This window comes from Microcebus murinus, chromosome 12, assembly GCF_040939455.1.
Source record: "Microcebus murinus isolate Inina chromosome 12, M.murinus_Inina_mat1.0, whole genome shotgun sequence".
Taxonomy (NCBI): domain Eukaryota; kingdom Metazoa; phylum Chordata; class Mammalia; order Primates; family Cheirogaleidae; genus Microcebus; species Microcebus murinus.
The window spans coordinates 62602176-62623161 of NC_134115.1; the positions used below are offsets into that span (position 1 = coordinate 62602176).

General features: G+C 45.2%; 1 protein-coding gene across 3 annotated transcripts in view; it reads left to right on the plus strand.

Moving 5' to 3' along the window:
• The first annotated feature begins 14466 nt into the window (after positions 1-14466).
• The window catches only part of TGFBR1 (transforming growth factor beta receptor 1), a 47244-nt gene continuing 40724 nt past the window's right edge, over positions 14467-20986 (plus strand). The window contains exons 1-2 of one of the 3 annotated variants that reach the window (XM_076008869.1): positions 14467-14534; positions 14618-14744. Coding sequence is in view for 2 of the 3 variants with exons in the window: in XM_012769009.2 (XP_012624463.1) it covers positions 15792-15876 (85 nt within the window). In the remaining variant the exon portion in view is untranslated. Of the gene's footprint in view, positions 14535-14617; positions 14745-15624; positions 15877-20986 lie in introns of those variants that run through there. The other 2 variants (XM_012769009.2, XM_012769010.2) reach the window with 2 other exon arrangements.

Sequence of the window (20986 nt, forward strand, 5' to 3'; positions counted from 1 at the left end):
GCAGGACCTCTCACGTGGAGATGGCAAGAAGCCAGGAAATCAGGACCTTGAGCAAGGAGGTTGCAAAGCTGTGCTGGCTGTCTGGGCTGTCACAGGTGTCTCATGTGGCAGAAGGGCAAGGACAGGGTCTGGTGATCATGAAATAGAATGTACTCCAGAAACCAGAGTGTTCCTCTGCTTCTTACACTTGGGCTGACAAGAACCGGAGGGGAAGAGATCTGTGACTGTGCTGAGGCCGGAGCACTGGAAGGAACAGCGCCTGCCAGGGCCCTGCGTGGAGGTGGTGGTGCAGGTCTGCTAACTGGAGCCCCCCGGAAAGGAGTACCCTGGGGAGCAGAAGCCCAGTACTCTCCTTTCAGCACTACCTTCACCCCACAGCCCACTGGTTCGAACTCCTAGACCCCCAAGTCTAGCCATCCCATGGGCTCTTATGCTCTAAGCTCCAGTTCTGACAATCGCAAGCTATTCCATAATAGGCAGTGTCTTCTCTCTTTCTATCCCCCATTGTGCTAGACACAAAATATGTTAGAGTAAGAAGAGTTTACAGTCACTTCCAACCTGCTCGCTTCAGACTGCCACTTGAGCACAAAACTGTGTGGGTTTCACCAAAGAAATAGACAGTTGCAAAGATGCCCAAAGTGAGAATATTATCTCACATTTTTTACAGTGTTTCACAGTTTGCCAGACATTTTCTCGTGGATTATACATCATTTGGTTCTCACAATAACCCTACTATTATATATATGTACATATACGTGCATGCATATTATGTATTATATATAACATACCTACATAGCATATATACAGCTTTTATATTTGCATCTCTAAATATAATGTATCAGAAGCTCAAGGCTTCAAGAAAGAAAATGACTTAATCAAGGTCATGTAACAAGTCAGAATGAATTGCCTCTTTATATATCTTATGATCTCACTGTGGAATATATTAGTTGTGATTTTGTCTGCCTTCCAGTGGAGTCTGTGAGCTCATTAGCATAGGGTCCATGGCTTATTATATTTTTGTCCTACATACTGATAGATGTGTACATGTGCAAATGTGTGTATACAATACATCTTTCAGGTGTAATGAATACTAAAACAACCAGCCATGTGTCTACCACTTAGAGTAGAAATGTCATCATTACTGTCCAAGGTGCCTCTGTGGCTCTTTCCTGTGTTTCTCTCTCTCTCAAACCCCTAACCACTATTCTGAATTTTGTCTTTATCATAGACATGTATCTCTAAACATGTATTTACTTATTACTTTAAATAAATGGGTAAATGGCTTCTCTTCACCACCCCCACCCCCAACATACACAGTGTCCTACACTCTACCCAGCCTTGGGCTAGCCTGGCTCTAGCATAACCAAAAAGGATCTGCCTGCTCACCATCATTTCCAAGGGCTTGAAGAAGTCTGGTCACTTGGGTTCTAGGGAACAAAAATCATGGGAGCACAATATCTTGGGGCAACCAACTGGACTACACGTTCACACTGTCACTCCAGTGGCGTCCTCTGTAGCCACACATCCAATCTATTCAGGGGAAAGTCTTAGTGACTGCCTTACTTGTACTTGGAGTCCCATTTTGGAGCTCAAAACTCTTTTCCCCCAGGACTTCCTTCTGAGTCACTAGTGACAAGCAGCCCCTGCCCCTTACCTCCCCAACACTCCAACGCCCCGCATGCTTAATGACCCTCCATTAACCTAACTTTCATTTCCTTACACACTTCCCTCTCAAATTCCTGGAGAATGTATGCCACATCTCAACAACCATTTCCACAGTGCAAGCAGTTTATGAAACCATAAAGAATGGCATTTTTAAAACTGTGGGTCATGACCCATTAATGAGTTGTAAAGTCAATTTAGTAGGTTCAGACCAGGATTTTTAAAAAATGAAAGAGAGTTGGGCATTACCTCATCAAGCAGCCAGGATTACAAAAATGCCAGAATGTGTTCCCAGTAGCAATGTAGCAAGGGCTAAGTGTTATTTTGTGAAAATTTTAGGTGTATGTGTGTGTATGTGTATGTTTGTCCTGGGCCACAATGTAAAATGTATTTCATACTGCGGGGCACAGTGGTTCACGCCTATAATCCTAGCACTCTGGGAGGCCAAGGCGGGAGGATTGCTTGCGTTCAGGAGTTCCAGACCAGCTTGAGCAAGAGTAAGACTCAGTCTCTAGGAAAAATAGAAAAAACTAGCCAGGTGTGGTGGTGCACACCTATAGTCCCAGCTACTTGGGAGGCTGAGGCAGGAGGATCGCTTGAGCCCAGGAGTTTGAGGGTGCTATGAGCTATGATGTGGTGATGATGATGGCACTGCACTATACCCAGGGTGACAGAGTGAGACTCTGTCTCAAAAAAAACCCCATATTTCTTAACCATAAATCTTGCTCAAAAAATGTTTTCAAGCCACTGTTCAAGAAGAACCTTGCCAGGGACATTAGTTGCTTACTCACCTCCACTTATTCCATCTGTCCTCTACAGGAGGACAGTCTTGTGGTTTGCACAGGCCCTAGGTGTGGCCATGAATGGCGTAAAATAATACCATAATTTCAATTCAGTTGCTACCATGATCGGTTCAGGGATAGGCAGTAAGCCTAGGCTTAGACCAACTTGGACATGTCATTCCCTGGCCACAGTGGAAGGGACACATGACCCAATTAATTCAGGGATCCATTTTCCAGGAATCCAACCAGATCCTTTGACAGGCCTGGAAATCTTACAAAGACATGCTTTGGAGAGGCCCAATCTGGTCTGAAACACAAAAAGCCTATTCATTGTCCATCCTGACCCTACCCCCGACCAGAACTTGCTGGGAGGAAGAAGAGGAGACCTTAAAAAAAAAAAAAAAGGCCGGGCGCGGTGGCTCACGCCTGTAATCCTAGCACTCTGGGAGGCCGAGGCGGGCGGATTGCTCAAGGTCAGGAGTTCAAAACCAGCCTGAGCGAGACCCCGCCTCTACCATAAAAAATAGAAAGAAATTAATTGGCTAACTAATATATATAATATAAAAATCAGCCGGGCATGGTGGCTCGTGCCTGTAGTCCCAGCTACTCGGGAGGCTGAGGCAGGAGGATCGCTTGAGCCCAGGAGTTTGAGGTTGCTGTGAGCTAGGCTGACGCCACGGCACTCATTCTAGCCTAGGCAAGAAAGCGAGACTCTGTCTCAAAAAAAAAAAAAAAAAAAAAAAAAAAAAAAAAAAAAAAACCCAAACCAAACAAACAAACAAATAAGACACAGGGTAATTTCTAAGTGACATCATCAATAACCAACTTATAAAAGTCATGGTTTTGCTGTCCAAAAGAGAGCTTTGTAGGTGACCACAGGTATCACTCAAACTTGGGTACCCCCAAGGAGTAGTTTACATACTGAAGAAACTTGAGCACTTAGGAGGCTGAATTTCTAGGGAAACAGATTTGGGAGTCACCAGCACGTCTGTGCCAGAGGAAGCCAGGGGTACATTTGAGGCCGTCCAGAGAGAAGCACATGCCAAAGGGGAGAAGACCTGGGGCAGCCCCCGGGGGCCAGCAGTGCTTGGGACAGACGGAGGAAAAAGTGGTCAGAGAGAAAGCAGATGCTACTGCACTTGCCCTGTTGCAACGTGGTGTTCACAAACAGCCACAGTCTTCCCTGCTGCTCCTCTGTGGCAGTCTGCCCAAGGCCTGGTCTAGATTTGCAGGCCAGACTCCCAGGCTTCTGTGACAGAGCTCTGGGCCCTGGGAGAAGTAGAGCCTGGCTGGTTACGCTTCAGAATGGGCTGAGGGCCTCTCTGAAGGGAAGAAGACATCCAGGAAAGAGGACGGGGTGGCACAGACATATTTTGAGAGAAGATTTAAATGTAAACCCTCTAGCATCATTAAAATTTTTCCTTTCAATAAAAACTTAAATGACTTTTTTGGTGACATGAGGGAAGAGTCAGACTGTTGTTTCTTTGAATGAAATGTGAGGCGAGGACTAGGAGGTGGTCAGCCGTCCTAGAGATTCAATATTCCAGGGTAGTTAATTAATTGTCTGTAGCCATCTCCCTCATTAACTGTGAGCTCCTAGGGGGGAAAAGAGAGTTAGCCCGAGAGCAGGTGATCTAGGAATGTCTGAGGGAGGAAGGAAGAAAGGGCGAGTGGAAGGATCTCTGGCTTTATGTAGTCTGCTCCCTCTAGGGCACCTACCCTTCCCTGCCCAACCCTAGGAGGGCCAGGGAGCCTGACCCTACACTGGCCTTCTGCTGGAACTGGGAGGAAGGAACTCATCTCAGAAATAACATGGAGTCCTTTGTAAATGGAACTCTAAAATAGAGTGTAGTGCAGAACTTTCCAGAAGCTCAGACACATGTTCTATGAGGTTGGTGGGTTTCTAGTGTTTTCTTCTTTCATTTCCCTTAGCTTCATAGTTATATTCGCTTGGAAAGTACCAAATCGTCTCAACTTTCTCACTGGAAATGAGGAAGAGGTTTGGGCTACGTTGCGGGGGGCTGGGGGAGGAGTCAAGAGCTGTCCTTGGGCTGGGTGTGATGACTCAGGGAGAGTTGGGGACGCCAGTGTGGTCTGTCTAGCCCAGCAGTGCTTGGCCAGCAAGCACTCAGGCTCTGGGAAATCTCTCCTAAAAATGCATCCTGGCCTTTGCTTTCAGCTCAGGTGAGATGCTTCCCAGAGTGCAGCTCAGCTCAGCCGCGGTGCCTCGCAGATGCTGGAGCTCTTCCAGAAACAACCCTCCTAATCTTTTCTTCAGAATCTGGAGATGGCTGGGGCTCTGAGACTCTGCTCTTTCTTGGAAACACCACGTGTCCTCATTCTGATGGGCTCACATGTGAAAACGGCATCTGCCCTACATGGGATGAGTCTGCAGAACCTCCCGTTGGGTGCTTGTCCAATGTGACAATTTCTGAGCTGACCCCCTGCACCACGTACCAGGGCCGTGGGGGGCCTCCACCCTCTTGAAGAGGGTAGTCAGGGAGCACGTGGAGGGGTCAAAAACAAAGAGGTCTGGAGGCCTCGAATGCCACAGTAAGGGAGTTTGAGCTAGAGTCCTGGGATTTAGGAAGCGAGTGGCTGGGAAGAGGGGACGGCTGGTGGGGAGGGTGGTAATCCTTTCCCCCTCAGGATGGGGGAGTCAACAGCGGCTGGTCCTTGTCTCCCAACATCCTGTCTGATAATAGGAACCTGGTGATAGTTGCTTTGGGAAATGACTCTCCTCAACCACCTGTGCCATATGGGTCTGGCAGGGTTGCCAAACACAGTGTCACGTCAGCCCTGATCTCCCCACAGGAGAAGGCAGGGGATCGAGGGGTAGCCAATCACAACGCCCAAGACCCTGGCTTCGGAGACCGTTACAAGGCAGCGGTTCTCAACCTAAGGTGGTCCTGCACCCCACACCCCTGGTGTTGGAAATGTGGGTGAAGTTTTAATTTTGTTGTTGTTGCCACAATGATTGGGGAGCACGTCTGGCATCTAATGGCGGGGGGGGGGGCGGCAAACATCAGCAATGCCTGGATGATGCCCTATCACAAAGAATGGTCCTACTCACAAGGCCAATAACTTCTCTATTGAGAAACCCTGGCCCAAAGAATGGGCACCTGCTCCCCAGCTGGGCCAATCAGAGTCCATCCCTGGGGTTTAGTCTAAGACTGTCTGGCCACAGAAGGTCTCTTTCTTGGGGTTCCTGAGCTTGGGTGAGCCTGAAGCACCTTGGCCATTTCCTCCTGTCATAATGCAGGCAAGAAGCTTTGTGGAGAAGAGAGCAAGCTGGCACAAAAAGAGGCTGAGCTGAGGGGTGGCAGTGAGAGTGTGAGAGAGCCATGACAACATCATCTGCCCTTGCTCTTGTCTGTTATCACAGCCAAAATCTTTTATTTATTTATTTTTTTTGCTTGCACTCTTTTGAGTCAGATTCCTTTCTCTTGTAACTCAAAGAATCCTAACTATTCTGAGGCTTCAGGAAGCAAAGTTCCTCCTCTCTGGTGACTGATGTAGGACATACAGATTTTAGAAAGCAGTTTTAACTCTCTCTATTGTCCCCAAACCTCCCTGCATACTTTCTACACATAGCAAACAGGTCCAGAGAAAAGTTACGCAACAGGTTAGTGGCAGAGACCATACTAGAAGTCAGGTCTCTTGCTGCAGAGCTTGGAACGAGCTGCTTATTCTTGTTTAATAAAAGCAAATTTAAGCTCCTGTGATTGGCGTGGGGTTCGACTATGTCTTTAATACCCCACTGGCATTCAGGGAAATGCTGAGATACACAAAGGAGAACTTTGTCCACATCCACTGGGCACTTTCAAGCTGGCTGGGGCCCCCATCACTGCAAAAATTCTATTGATTTGGTGTAAAAGGCGGGCTATTCACATGGAACTGGGAACCTAGGGCAAACAAACTACATGGAGGAGAGTTCAACTCGGTGAGAGATTCATCCTGGGATTTTCAGGTGAGTCGTCTTAACTGCTCTCTGGGATCTCCTGTTTCCCCGGCAGGAGACAGTTGACATTCCTTTTTGGCCCAGAGCATTCTCAGAGGCTGCTCGTGGACACTAAAAGTAGATGAAGATGGGATCCTCTTCCCTTACAGTCAGGTAGGAAGGATTTATGCGAGCCTGGTGCTTGCCTGACTCCCATAGGGGAGGCTGCGCTGGGGGAGGTGGGGAACCTGCTCGCTTTTACGTGCTCTTCTGATACTGAACTGTTGGGAAGTCACTGTCAGGGTTTTGTTGCAGCAAATACAGTCTTAACCACTACAGGTACTCAAACAAAAGCTATTTGGCAATACAGTTCAAGAGAAATGCAGCTTCTGATGTTATCTCCACTTCTTGAATCTCGAGAACATGTTCATAGGCTCTCTCCTCCTCCCTCTTTCAAGATGATTTCTCCAAATGGTTGGATTACTGCAGGCAATTTTTTTAGTGTTTTTGAATATTTTGTTTTGTTTTGTTTTCACTTGAACTTTTGTTATGAATGTCTAAATTTACATACGCTAGGGACAAAGGATTGTCCTCTACTGTCTCTGCTTCAGAGGAATTTCTTGAGGTTTCTTAATTTGTGATCAATTTTTTGTTACATGGATACTAGAAAACAGAAGGGGATTCTGCTTTCTGTGTATGTGAATTTGTGTGTGAGAGTGTGCGTATGTGTGTGCATACTTAACCTTGGTAGTTATCCTTGCTTATTTTTTGATTGCTTGAGTTGCCAGATAGTTGTATTAAGCTCTCTGCAGCACTACTGTGCTTCTGTTGAATCCTTTCATCACATGGGAACACTGTTGTTTGGATATATAGTTCTAAATGTGCAGTACATTTGTGTGTGTGTATGTTTGTAAAATTAAACTTGTGCAGGCCTCCTTTGAAGAGGCCACGTGGTCATGCACTACATATCTTAGGGCCTAGTTTTCTTTCTTTCTTTCTTTCTTTCTTTCTTTCTTTCTTTCTTTCTTTCTTTCTTTCTTTCTTTCTTTCTTTGTACCTCTTCAAAACATGTGATTAAAAGGAAATTTGAGCCAAGAGGAAGGGGTAGTGACAACTTATTGAAAACTCTCATTTTTTTTTTTTTTTTTTTTTTTTTTTTTGAGACAGAGTCTCACTCTGTTGCCCCGGCTAGAGTGCCATGGCATCAGCCTAGCTCACAGCAACCTCAAACTCCTGGGCTTAAGTGATCCTTCTGCCTCAGCCTCCCGAGTAGCTGGGACTACAGGCATGTGCCACCATGCCTGGCTACTGTTTTTTTGTATATTAGTTGGCCAATTAATTTCTTTCTATTTATAGTAGAGATGGGGTCTCGCTCTTGCTCAGGCTGGTTTCAAACTCCTGACCTTGAGCAATACTCCCGCCTCGGCTTCCCAGAGTGCTAGGATTCCAGGTGTGAGCCACTGCTCCCAGCCATCCCTGGAGACTTGAAAGCAAGATGTGTTGACAAAGATGGAGCAGCACCAGGAACTTGAAAAGTAGAGACAACTAAATTAGGGAGGTCAGTCCATAGGGAGCAAAAACTCACCAAAGGGGCACAGTTTGGGCTTGAGATTCCAGTCTTGGAAATGGGAAAGGTAAGAGGGAGGTTGGGCCAAACTTGGAAGAATTGTGGACAACACAAGGGACCAAAGCAGCAGCCTAGATGCAGACACAAGCAGAAGCCTAGTGGAGGCTGTGTCCCAGGGAGGGAGGGAGGCCGAGACAGCTTGATGTCAGGTGTCTGAGGGCAGGACTGGCGCTGAGAACTGCTGCAAACACAGCCCCGGACTGCAGCTGTGGAACTGCCTCTCAGGACCAGAGAGAGGGTGTTCAAGCCTGCTACCCCCAGCCCCTAACTCAGGCGAGGCAGAAAGTCTGAATCCCATTTTAGTTCTCTGAGGAGGCAGGGAGGGTGGTAAAGGCCAGAGGATGTATCTCCAAGGAAACAGGGAAAGCAGTGGGGAGTGTAGAGAGCTTAATGCACTTCTGCCTGTCTTTGGCAGATCGAGCAGTCAAAAAATAAAGCAAGGATTAACTACCAGGATTAAATATACACACACATACATATTCACACACATTAAATATACAGACACACGCTCACACACAAATTCATGTGCATAAAAAACAGAGTCCACTTCTGTTTTCCAGCATCCATGGGGCATTTATAAAATTAATTGTAAATTAAGAAATAAATTCCCCAAAGCAAAAAAAAAAGTATTTATCCATGGGTTAAATTCTTTATCCACCGTGTATTTAAAATTAGACATCCACAACAAAAGTCTAAGTGAAAACAAAAACAATACAAAACACAAAACAACATAAAACATTTTCCTAAAGCAACCCAAGCATTTGGGGAAACCAGCTTGAAAGACGGGGGTGAGGATAGACAGCCTGTGAACATATTTTTAATGTTAGAGAAGCTACAGAGACAATGCCAGAAGCTGAATTTCTTTTGCACTGTATTGGCAAAATAACTTTTGTTTCAATCCTCTTTGATACCTGTGCCAGTTACAATTGTGTTCTGGTATAGTAGAGAATCTGGTAGTGATTTCTAAGTTTGTGTCATGGAGGTTAGGTACTAGTATTGTTCTTGGTATTTAATTGATTGACCCTCCCTTGGAAAAACCCCCCAAATGCAGGGGAACTATATTTTCCTGAATGCTTTTATGAGCTGGCAAGAAAGTAATAGATTCTTAAGCCAAAATACTAAGTGAAAGAAGAAACTCAGTAGCACTGCAGCTGGCTGCTGTACTGAGGGCATTTATTGAACCAAATGAACTTGAGCCTCTGTTGTCTGGTCTCACAAAGGACAGGAAATGGGAGGCAAAAATCAGGGGCTATCCAAGGCTCCTGGACACTTCCTCGATAAAGATAAGACCCCCAAAGAAAGGGTGAGCCAGAAGTAACTACCATCAATCACTAGGAGGTTGCAAGAATCTAGGTGATCAGCAAAATAAAAAGAAAAGAAAAATAATGTCATCATTGAGAATTTGGAACCTCAAGCTGTCTGTCCCTCATGCTGTTTAAAGCCCAAATTCATATTACCTGTGTGGTGCAAACAATAAACAAATAAAAAAACTCAAGCCAATAATTTAATTTAGAGTAGTCTGAGACTAGCAGTGGTCCAAGTGGCAAAAATAAATCCAAACCCTCAATAAAAATTATCTAGAAATAAATTTAACAAATGTTATGAAAGACTCATACTAATAAAAATTACAAAACATTGTTGAGAGAAATTGAAGACCTGAATAGATGAAGCAATATACCATGTTCATAGATGAAAGGACTAAATATTATAAAGATGTCAATTTTCCCCAAATTGATTTATAGTTCCAATAGATTTATAGTTCAATGTAATTCCAATAAAACTCCTAGCAAGCTTTTTTGTTGCTATTGACAAACTATCACTAAAATTTACTTGAAACTATAAATAGGCAAAACAGTTTTGAAGAAGAAAAACAAAAGTTGGAGGGCTTACTCTATCTGATTTTAAGACTTACCATAAAGTATAGTAATCAAGAGAGTATTATTGGCATTAAGACAGACAAATAGACCAGTAGAAAAGAAAACAGAGTCCATATATATACCCACAAATATACAAATGATTTTTTTTTTTTTTTTTTTGAGACAGAGTCTCACTTTTGTTGCCCAGGCTAGAGTGAGTGCCGTGGCGTCAGCCTAGCTCACAGCAACCTCAAACTCCTGGGCTCAAGCGATCCACCTGCCTCAGCCTCCCAAGTAGCTGGGACTACAGGCATGTGCCACCATGCCCGGCTAATTTTTTGTATATATATTTTTAGTTGGTCAATTAATTTCTTTCTATTTTTAGTAGAGACGGGGTCTCGCTCAGGCTGGTTTCGAACTCCCAACCTCGAGCAATCCGCCCGCCTCGGCCTCCCAGAGTGCTAGGATTACAGGCGTGAGCCACCGCGCCCGGCCACAAATGATTTTTTGACAAAGGTACCAATGTAGTTCAATAGGAAAGGAAAATCTTTTCAACAAATCATGCTGGATCTATGAATGCCAGTATTGAAAAAACTGAATCTCGGTTTATACCTTACATCTCACATAAGAGTTAATTCAAGATAGCTTAAAGACTAAACTGTAAAAGCTAAAACTATAAAACAACTAGAAGAACGTGTAGGAAAATATCTTTGTGATTGAGAATAGGGCTGTGAAAATATCCCATATTATACTATTATGGTGGATTCATGTCATTGTATGTTTATCAAAACCCACAGAATGTATGACAATAAGAGCAAACCCAAATGTAAACTATGGACTTTGGGTGACAATGATGTGTGGGTGCAGGTTCATTGATTGTAACAAATGTACCATTCTGGTGTAGATGTTGATAGTGGGAGAGGCTGTGAATGAGTGGGAGCAGGGAATATATGGGAACTGTGTAATTTCAACTAGGTTGTGCTGTGAATCTAAGTCTATTAAAAAAAAAAGCAGTCAGCTTCTACCTCTGTTACTGGGCAAAGACAAGAAAAAAATTTAAATAAATAAATATACAAATATTTTTTAAAAAAAGCAGCCAGAGAGAAAAGATAGATTACCTACAAAGCAAAAGCCATTCGACTATTATCTGATTTCACATAAACAACAATGGAAGGCAGAGACAGTGAACTGATATCTTCAATTGTTGAGAGAAAACAATTATCAACCTAGAATTCTATGTCCAGTGAAAACACTGTTCAAAAATGAGGATTAAATAAAAACATTTTCAGTCAAACAAAAACTAAGATTGTTTGCCATGACTCTCACTATGAATAAAAGAAATCTGAAAAGATATACTTTAGGCAGAATGAAAGTGACTTGAGATAGAAAGTGTGAAAGGTAAACTGGGTGTGGTGGCTCATGCCTGTAATCCAAATTGACTCCAGAGGCTGAGGCAGGAAGTTCCCTGACAGCCAGGAGTTCAAGACCAGCCTGGGCAATATAATGAGACCCCCCCCCCCATCTCTTAAATACATAGATAAATAATACATTTTTTTAATTCAATCTGAGAGGTAAAAAGAAATAAAGATCAGAGAAAGTGGTTAAAAAGGTTTGTAAAAATGAACACACTTATTCTTTTCTTGATATCCATGCCCCTTTGCAATGCGATTTTGCAATTCTTTTTATCAAAAAAATGGAGTCTATTTTCCCACTCTTTGAATTTGGGCTCAGTCCAGTTCAAACCAATGGGATGTAGCAGAAATGATTCTGTGCCAGTTCTAAACCTAAATTGAAATCTAAAGACTAGAGAGGTCTTTCACACTTTTGTTACTTTGGACTTCTGAACTGTCACGTTAACAAGCCCAGGCTAGTCTGCTGAAGGATGCAGACCATGTGGAGGAGCTGTCTAGATTATTACAGGCCTCTTCAACCCTCAGTTGATCTGTCACCTGACGGAAGCTCAGCTGAAATGCTTAATCCTATGCAAGCTAGGCTGAAATCAGCTTAAATTGGCTTAGACCAGAAGAACTGTCCAGTCTACCCACAGTCTCATGAAAAATAACACATGGTTATTATTCTAAGCCACTAAATTTTGAGGCGGGTTGTTACTCAGTTAGGAGAACCAGGGGTTAGCAATAGCTAATAATGGTATAAGTCAATAATGCCTCGTAGGTTGGAAAATATGATAGAAATAAAATATCCAACAATAAACAGAATGTACAAATGACTAGAATTGCAGTATTCTAAAGTTTTAAAAAAGAGGTTTAACTTTCTCATATCATAAGCAATAAGTAAGCATTTTAGAGCTGGCACAGTTTCTCAAAAAAAAAAAATACATATATATATTTTGAGACAGAGTCTCACTCTGTTGCCCCAGCTAGAGTGCTGTGGTGTCAGCCTAGCTCATAGCAACCTCAATCTCCTGGGCTTGAGCAATCCTTCTGCCTCAGCCTCCTGAGTAGCTGGGACTACAGGCATGCACCACCATGCCCAGCTAATTTTTCTATTTTTGGTAGAGACAGGGTCTGACTCTTGCTCAGGCTGGTCTTGAACTCCTGAGCTCAAACGATCTGTCTGCCTCGGCTCTCAGAGTGCTAGGATTACAGGCATGAGCCACTGTGCCTGGCCAGTTGCTCAACAAAGTCATCAAGGACTCAAACTCTGAATTTTTCCTTCTATCCATAATTTGAACTGTCACCCTTATGTTTACAATATAGCTGCTGTACTTCCAGGCATTGCAGCTATGTTCCAGGCAGAAAGAAAGAGAGAATGTGATAAGTCTCTTCTTTTTGTGAGGAAACAATATCTTTCCTACAAGCCCTGTGGAAAGTAGTCTTTTGCTTACATTTCACTGGCCAGAACTCTTGCGCATGGCCATACCTCGGTGCAAAGAGCCTGGGAAATCGATACATTCTTTTCTAGATGAACTGCTTTCCCAAGGAAAATCATGATTCTGTTATAAAGTGAATGTAGGAATGGATGTAATTTAGGCAACTAGCAGTCTCTGTTTTTTATTTTGGAGAAAACATTTTACTTAAGGGAATAATCTGAAAGGAAAAGCAAACAATGTACTTGGCATAGAGACTGAGAGGTAGCATTATGCAAGATACAAGATACTGGAGTCTTCTGGTCCTAGGTCTGCAGCTGACTTGCTAGGGGACTGATCCTCAGTCTCTTCCCCTTTAAGTCGAGACATTGGAATAAACAACCTGTAAGCCTTTTTGATGACCTATAGAGACCATGAAGGGAATTAACATTTATGATAGATTTCTTATGTACCTTAGCTCATTTAGACCTCACGACAAATAGATGAGGAGGTGTCATTACCCCACTTTACACTGGGAACGCTAATTCTCAGAGAGATCAAGTAATGTTCACAGACCCACATTTAGTGAGTGGCAGAGCCTGAAGTCCACTTAGGCTCTGCAGTCTTCCAAGGCTGGAGGCTTCTTTCCTCGGCCCATTCTTTCTCAAAAGGCAGATAAGCTCATGCATGTTTATGTACTGAATTTAAAGTGAACCAGTGTCTTTCGAAGTGGGCCTACTGCCGCTGGAAGCAGAATCTCCTGGGGCATGTATTACAAATGAAGATTCCTAGACCTTTTCCATATGAACTGAAACAGACCCTCTAGGGCCAAAACCCCAGAATCTGCATTATTAAAATCTCCCCAACTAATTTGGAGACACTTTAAAGGTTGGGAACCATGATTTTGAACTTATAATTTATTGTTCCATTCTATAGTTTATTTACAGATCTGTGGCTCATGGAAATTTCCTCCTAATATCAGGAAGACAAAATTTAAAAATAGTCTGTTGCTCCTTCCTGTTCCTTGTTTCCTATTGAACACACTCATTTCCATGGAAAATGTTAACGACTGGAGGTGTGTCATAGAAGACATGCTAACACTGATGAACCTAGGCCCTGAGAGCCAAAGGCACGGATTAACATGAACATAAACGCTGATTAGAATCATACAGAGCCGGAAGAGGATGGGCAAAGGAAATGGCATTAACTAAATATTTACTATGTTCTAGACACTGTACCAGACACATTGCGTCATTTAAGAGGCCCTGGACATGTGATTCAATCCCTTTTATTTATAAATGGGGTAGGTACCGTGATTATTTACATTTTAGAAATGAGGAAGCTAATGGCCAGAGAACAACAGTCACTTTCTGAGATGAATCATTCATTCATTCATAAAGTAAAAATCTCACTAGCTCTTGCCTTCTGCAAGACTTTGTGAGAGTAGCAAAAAAGGCAGTCTAGAGTCCTCAGGCGTCACGAGGCCCACCAAGTCGCCACTGAAGAAGTGGAACCAGAGGGTAAGCGGATCCTGGAGCAGTGTCTCTGGACCTGGTGGGCCTGAGCAAGAGGAGAGCTTGCTGCTGGAGCTGCTGGTGCTGCTGGTGCTGCTGGTGCTGCTGGTGCTGCTGGTGCTGCTGGTGCTGCTGGACCCAGAGAGAACGCTGCAGGCCTCTCAGCCTGTGGCAGGCTCAGGAAGGTCAGCTGACTTGCTTGAGTAAGTGTCCCAGCCAGGAGGGGAACAGGGCCGATCTCAGCTCCCACTCCCTTTTCCCTTTACAGCTCCTGGAAGGAAGTCTTCACACGTGGGGAAGATGCTCGCCCAGGGGGCTCTAAAGTAATTCATAAATTGATACTAGAGGTTGGTTCTGATTCCTGCTATTCAAGGTTTATTTAATTCCAAGTTCAAATCACACAGAAAAAAATTTTTTTTCTCCTTAAAAGGTTCTGCGGAAAAAGTGTTCTCCGCTCTATGCAACAGCCTCCTTGGCTGTGTTTGTGTCTGAAGAAAGGACTAGTCTGACAGGAAGAATTACAAATCTGGAGCTCATTTTGGCGTCGCAGAGGAAAGGTGGGTGGAGCGACTCACAATAAATTAGGAGTTCAGAATGAAAACGTAGTTAAGTTTATTTGGGGTTTTAGTGACACCTCAGAATTATCGTACAGGCGTGTCAGAGACGGCTCAAAGTAACGCTGGCTGCTCCCCTCCGCCCCGAGGAGCTGGGAGCTCAGAAAGGGAATCCCTCTCCTTTGAGGGGCGAGAGTGGGGGACCCTTCCTTTCCAGCCTGCGTCGGGAACGGGGACGAGGGAGAGCGGCTTGGGTCCCCATTCTGGCTCCGCTCCGGAAGGCGGCGGGAGGTTTCTGGGGCTGTGCTTGAGCGCGGTCTGGCTCTGGGGCTGGGGTCTGAGGACTCTCTGGGAACGTGGCGGTGGGCGCCGAGAGCAGGAGGAAACCGGAGGCCGAGTCGCACGTGAAAGGCACTGAGGAAGGCTCTCGGGAGCGGACGGTGAAAGTTGAGGTGTGGATCTGGGGAGGGGAAGGTGAAGTGGACGCAACTCCAGGTGGCACGCATGGGGGATAGCGGGCACAGGGCTGAGTGCGGGTAGGCAGGGCTGGGTCAGTGCCACATTTGGTGCCTAAGGCGGCTAGAAGAAAAGAGCGTCAAGCGGCCACAGCCTTTTTCCGAAAGCAAGTCACACAGACACACCCATCGCTCAGCCCGGCCCGGGGGGCAGAGGCTCGGCCGCGCCCCGGTTGGCTAGACCCTGCCCCCTCTCGGCCTCTGGGAGCCCGGAGCCGCTCCGCCTGGGGCAGGGGTCTGGAGGCTCGGCCCCCGGGGTGCGGGGGCGTGGCCAGCGGCCGGCGCCCGCGGCTGCGGATTGGCTGCCCGGCGGGCCCGCAGGCGGGGCTCCTGGCGGGGTCCCGCTCTGCCGCCAGCAGCCGGCGGGGAGGCGGGGCCGGCGGGAGCCCGGCAGCCAATGGACGCGCGTCCCCGGAGCAGTTACAAAGGGCCGGAGCGAGGCCGCCTCGGCGGCGGGGAGGTGGGGCGAGGCGAGGCTTGCTGAGGCGAGGCGGCGGCCGGGCCGGGCCGGGCCACAGGCGGTGGCGGCGGGACCATGGAGCTAGCGGCCGCTGCTCCCCGTCCCCGGCTGCTCCTCCTCGTGCTGGCGGCAGCTGGGACGGTGCTCCCGGGGTCGACGGGTGAGCGGCGGCGCGGCGGGCGGGCGGCGACTGCGGGGCGCGCGGGCCGGGCCTCTGGCTCGCTCCTGCTCTTTCTCAAACATGGCGCGGGGCCGGGGGCGCAGGTGGCGGCTCCGGGGCCCGCGCTGGGCTTTCGCGGCTCCGCGCGGCCGGGCCGCCGCCACGCGAGCCGCAGGCGGGGAGCGGAGGCGGGGCGGGGGCGTGTGTCTGGGCGCGGGTGGACGTGCCCGGCCGCCCGAGGCCGCCCGGCGCGGAGCTTCCCGGGGGAGGTGGCGTGGGGCGGAGTCGTCGAGGTCGGGGGCTGCTCTCCGGCGAGCCAGTGAGTGCGCGAGGGCCGAGGGGCCGAGGGGCGGAGGGTGAGCTGGCGGGGACTGGCGGAGCCCGGGCTGTTCCCGTCCCCCCGGGCACCGCTTGGCCTTGTTTTGGGCGCCCCGGCCCCGAGAGAGTCTGTGCCCGAGGCCGCCGGGGCGGGGTTGGCGTTGGAGGCAGCTTCCCGGGCGGGCTGTGAGCTCGGAGCCTCGAGGGCTCCCGGGGCGGTGCAGGGGGCGACGCGTGGCGGAGACCCCGGGTCAGCAGGCTGCCCTGGACTTCGGCCCTGGCCCGACCGTGCTGAGAGGGGCTGCTTTCCAGCCAGAGTGGCTTTGGAAGGGAGCTGCGAAGCTTTGTGTGAGAAGAAGAAAGCACCAGGATGCGCGGAATGTTTCCCCGTCCCTGCGTCTGGAAGTGTTGAAGTGAATCCAGTAACCAGAAGGCTGTGGATTGTTTTCGTAGTAGAAACTTGAACGTTTGCTCACTCTGCGGGGTTTGGAATTTTTGGGAATGACTCTTATGAATTGATCGAACGCTTTTATTTCCTCGAAGGAACATCGCTTGTGTTGCTCCTTTTCTTGAGTGACAGTAGTTTGGATCAGACGTCTGTGTAGCTGATTTTCAAAGGAGAATGTTTGCTCGGTTTTCCAAAATATTAAGTCAGCTGGGGGTAGGTGGTTATTATCTATCTCAGTGAAGGGTGGAGTGAAAAACTTTATTAGCAGCCAAACGTAATTATTAGAAACTAAAATATATAGCCTCGCTGTTACCAACTAAAAAGTACGTTTCTGTTTCTGGAGTTGGACAACATGTTGAAAAAAATTTTTTTAAACTCAAGACTGAGCTTGTCAATTACAATTAGTCCTAATAACTACTGTCTATTAAGAGCTTACTATGATATAAATGCATGAAGTACCTCAGAAGTACATTATTTAATCTCCACAACTAAACCCTCAGGGCTAGTGGCATTTGTCCCATTTTATAGATGTGAAAACTGAGGTACAGAGAGGTTAAGTACTCAATTATTAAGTTTTGAAGTTAGGGTTTCCACTTAGGGCTCCGTTTCCAAAACCTATACACACCAGGTTATCTGGCATAGCCTATTTTTCTTTTTCAGTCTTTCTGATGAGTAATTTGATCATCATTATTCACTTTTACATTTTACCCTCACAATTTGAGTATCAGGTTGGCTTCATTCTGACTCCTAGCACATTTCTGACTCCCTTCAGGTAGGCCTGCATTAGCGGAAACAGTGTATTTTTGACATTCGCCTAAGGAAAGAAGATAACTGTGGAGAACCAATATAGTTATGCATCAAAGAAGTAACATTTCCACACCACTATTAACTTGAATAACATAGTTCTTTTCTACCTCGGGTAGCACAAGAAATGTTCATGTATTCAAGTAACAGTAGTGGACTTAATTGGATATACAGAACATTGCTCAATCCATGCCCTGGAGAGTTTACAGTCTCCCTGGGCACGCATATAATACAAAGCTGGTCCAGATGCTTATTACTCTAAGCCCAGACTGCCTCAGCTTGTCTGCCTGCCCTATTGGTTATGATGATGTTTCAGTCCATTTTTTAATACTTTCTGAAGGAGCTTAAACGCTTTTTTTCCCTCTACAATTTGGCTTTCTTTTAAAGACTTGGAGTTATTTCTTATTGTCTGGGTATCAGTTTTATAGTTCTCCACCAGCTTCTGCTCTCTCCAATATAGATTTCTCTGCGGAAATTGTTCCTTGTCCCTAGTACAGGTTAGTACCACTATGGCTACATACATATCCCATGTGAGAATGCTGTTTGCTTCCTTTCTGCCATTTCATAACTTTTTATCCTTTGAAAACATGCCTAAAAATCCATCTCTTCTTTATATTAGTATTGGCCTCTTGAATGTCTCTTCCTTTCTTGGTATGCAGCCTTCAGTTTAGTCCTGCCTGTCATCCCCTAAATCTAGTTGCTTTCTGATGTTTCTCTCATCTAGGCTTTTCTATGGGTTACTGCCAAGCTAATCTCCCTCAGCAGTCCCCATAAAGATTTACAACATTTCCCATTTGTATTCAGCACTTAGAGCAACACATGAGGCTTATGATTAGGGCCATCTCCGAGTATCCAACCAGTGATCTCATTTCTCCCTACTGCAATTCCTCAATTCCAGTGATTTCTGTTTTCACACTGACTATTTCAGCTTTTTCAGCATTTAATTTTGCCCCTTTTGGGGGGTGTGAGGAGAGAAGTTCTCAGTCCCAACTTCCTGTACTGGTTTAGTTCTTCTTGAACTCTCTGTCTTCCTGAACTGTACAGCACTTACAGTTTGTGTTCATTTCTACGACCTTGCACTGCAACTTAACTACACTCAAATATAGGTGCCCAGCAGACAAGGTTAATGCCTTTTCTTTCCATTATGGTTTGGTCTCAGAACCCAGCACTGTGTTTTACATTCTGTTCCACATAAATGCTTGTTGATTAAATACATTCCATTTGCTTGAGCATTCCTTTAGTATTTATGCTGTTATATGTAAGTTCAGTTTATGCAGTATTAATTTATAATTCTGTGTATGTAATCAGGAAAAGTTCTGTGGTGAAGGCAATTGATTATTATTCCCATCTTCACCTCCAATTATGCAGAAAACATGGGTAATGCCTACTTTGCCTAATTTGTAAGATTGTGAAGATCAAATGAAAAAGTTGTATTTGAGTTTGAGGTTGCTATTAATATTTTGTATCATTAGTAACAAGTGGGACTGATGGTCAACCAGAAATTTGCACTGCTGTGTGCGTTTTGGTTAAACATCCTTTCTGATTGGTTGGTACCCTTTATAGTGCCAGTTGCTAAATATTTTTGATATGATCCCTGTAGCGAGGTATTAATATTCAAAGATAAAAATGATTAGTGTAGGCTGAAGTGATTAGGGGAGCTTCCTGGACTTTTTAGGACTTAAACTGACTTTGGAAGGTGGCTGGAATTCAGATGGGCAGGGAGGGAGATTTGACTAATGTTAAAGTTCTCTTTAAGTTGTGTCCCCAAGTGTCCTGTAGCCTACCCAAAGGGCAGGAAACAAAACTTTTATTGACTAAGAGTTAGGTTCCTTATTTTGTGCTATGGGATTTGAATGTATTAACCTCTATCTTTTTCCCCCCTTAATCCTAAAAACGCTTTAATGTGTGACTATAGAAATAAAACAGAAAGGTAATCTAAACGGGATGAATGAGGGAGAATAACATTATGGGATGCCCACCAGAGTTGGCATAGGCATTCAATCAGTGAAAGGTACAAGTGTATTATCACTTCAATTTACAGATGGAAAAACACAACTTAGATTATGTGGATTTTTTAAGGTCACATGAGAGAAGGACAGAGAAAGGAACTTCGATTATCAAATTCTAAATCTTGTGGCATGTACAGTGCTTTAAAATGTGAAGGACTTGGAGGTAGGGGAGGAATAGGATTAATGAATGGAGTGATGGAGTGACTTTCCCAAGTGAGGTTGGTCTTGAACTTCACAGAATTTATGAAAAGTGGATTCTGAAGGTGGAAAGAGAAGGGATGATTATAGGCTAAAAGTCCTCAAGGGAAAGGTCAGTATCTTTTTTATTGCTGATAAAAGGACCTGGTGTAGTACTTACTGAGAAAAGTAGGCTTATAGTAGTTTGGGAGATGGTCTTCAGTAAGTAGGGTTTAATTGAATTGGGCTGTAATTTAAAGGCCTTGGTTAGGTTTAGAATTTTAGATGATCTACTTTGTTGTTGAAATTAAATGGGGAACTGACACCATCAAAATAATGAAAAGGATGTTAAATCTTGTTCCTTGAAGAGGGCTGTTCATGTGGGGAAAAACCCCTGTTGAAAGATTCTAGGCCTAGTTGAAACAGTTATCTGGACTCAACACCATTCTTATAGTATCACTGTATTGAATCAGATATGGTCATGTGTAATGAAGTGAGTTTTGAAAATGCTATTATCCTATGGATGGCCCTTTTATAATGAGAACATGTCTCTTCAAACCACAGAGCTCCCTGCAAATGTTGACAAGCCACATGCCTTTTGCTGCTCTTCCTTGGTCATGGCTTGCATAATATAAAGTTCTCTGCACAGATGGACTGTGGTTTGATATCATGTGCTTGGGTCACATCTTTGCTTCCTGCTTCTGGAATTGAGGGCAGATGCAGGCATGTTTCTCAGGGATTTTTGTGCTTTGTCCCATAGAACTGGCTCAAGGAAACTTTTGTAGTTGTCTCAGAATTTATGATCTATTTTGACTCAGCCTAACTCCAATAGTTAGGATAATATTTATTGGCTCTCTTAGCTGAATTTTCTCAATGTCAAATCCAAGTCTCCATAAACATGAAAATTTTCTGCTACTCTGAGTTAGATTCAATTTTAGCTGTTAAGTTTGCTTTCAGCCCAAATAATGCAGGTTGGTTTCTTGTGGCTACCCTTCTTCAGCATAAAGAAGGTTGAATTTTTCACCTTAACACATCAGTTTCTCAAACACTAGTGCAGTAAGTCTGATTGATTTTTTGGGTCCAGTTTTGTAAACTTGGATCAGATCTGGCCTTTTGTAAAGCTGCTCCCCCATTTTGCAGTATGAGAGCAGTATGCATTATAAAGAATGATTTCTGGCCGGGTGTGGTGGCTCACTCCTATAATCCTAGCACTCTGGGAGGCCGAGCCCGGCGGATTGCTCGAGGTCGGGAGTTCGAAACCAGCCTGAGCAAGAGTGAGACTCCGTCTCTACTATAAATAGAAAGAAATTAATTGGCCAACTAATATATATAGAAAAAGTTAGCTAGGCATGGT